This window comes from Adiantum capillus-veneris, chromosome 5 (assembly GCF_014529385.1).
Source record: "Adiantum capillus-veneris isolate H3 chromosome 5, ASM1452938v2, whole genome shotgun sequence".
NCBI lineage: Eukaryota > Viridiplantae > Streptophyta > Polypodiopsida > Polypodiales > Pteridaceae > Adiantum > Adiantum capillus-veneris.
The window spans coordinates 153319226-153320035 of NC_140935.1; the positions used below are offsets into that span (position 1 = coordinate 153319226).

At 46.4% G+C, this 810-nt stretch overlaps 1 protein-coding gene across 1 annotated transcript; it reads right to left on the reverse strand.

Annotated features, from left to right (window-relative positions):
- Positions 1-207: 207 nt before the first annotated feature.
- Positions 208-585, reverse strand: LOC147458319 (secreted RxLR effector protein 78-like). The gene has a single exon (XM_086513421.1). It carries the CDS (start codon positions 583-585, stop codon positions 208-210), a length of 378 nt encoding a protein of 125 aa, XP_086369547.1.
- Between the last annotated feature and the right edge of the window lie 225 nt (positions 586-810).

Genomic DNA, 810 nt, shown 5'->3' on the forward strand with positions numbered 1-810 from the left:
GATGACCCCGTCTTTTAGGATCGAGCAACCTTGTTCAATGATCCATCTTTGGAGGGGAGGGAGGGAGGCACTGATTCCAGTTTTGGAGTGGTTAATCCGAGATCCCAAGGCAGAGTAGAAAGTCCTCAGACATCCCCAGAAGCATTGAAGTGATTGATCATCATTGTTGAGTAGGCCATTGGTGTCATCAACGAATTGTGAAAGGCACTACTGTCTTCCATCCGGTAGTGAAATTCCTTTGAGTGATCCATCTCCCATTTTAGCTTTGACCAACCAATTGAGGGAGTCCGCCGAGGTCACAAAGAGAAAAGGGGCAAGGGGGTATCCCTGTCGGACTGAGCGATTGAGAGGAAATGGGTCTGATATGCCGTTATTGAGTGCCACCCTTGCTTGAGCATTACCCAGAAGAGACTTGATGAACCTGATCATGCTTGGACCAAAGCCCATCATGGTCAGGCAGTCAAGGATGAATGTCCATTCTAATCTATCGTAGGCTTTGTCGAAATCTACTTTGACAAAGACGAAGTCCTGACAAGACTCTTCTGCATATTCAATCCCTTCCCACATAGCAATAACAGCTTCCATGATTCTCCGACCTTTGATGAACCGTTTTTGCTCAGTGCACAACCACTCTACCAGGGCTGGGGAAATTCTTAGTGCTATGGCTTTGGCAAAGATTTTGTATGCAGAATTCAACATGGTAAGAGATCTCCAATTAGAAATGACCTCCTTAGGGCCTTTCTTATATAGCAGCTTGATGACGCCCGTGTTGAGTTGAACTGGTAGGGCTCCCTGTTTCACTGATTCCTC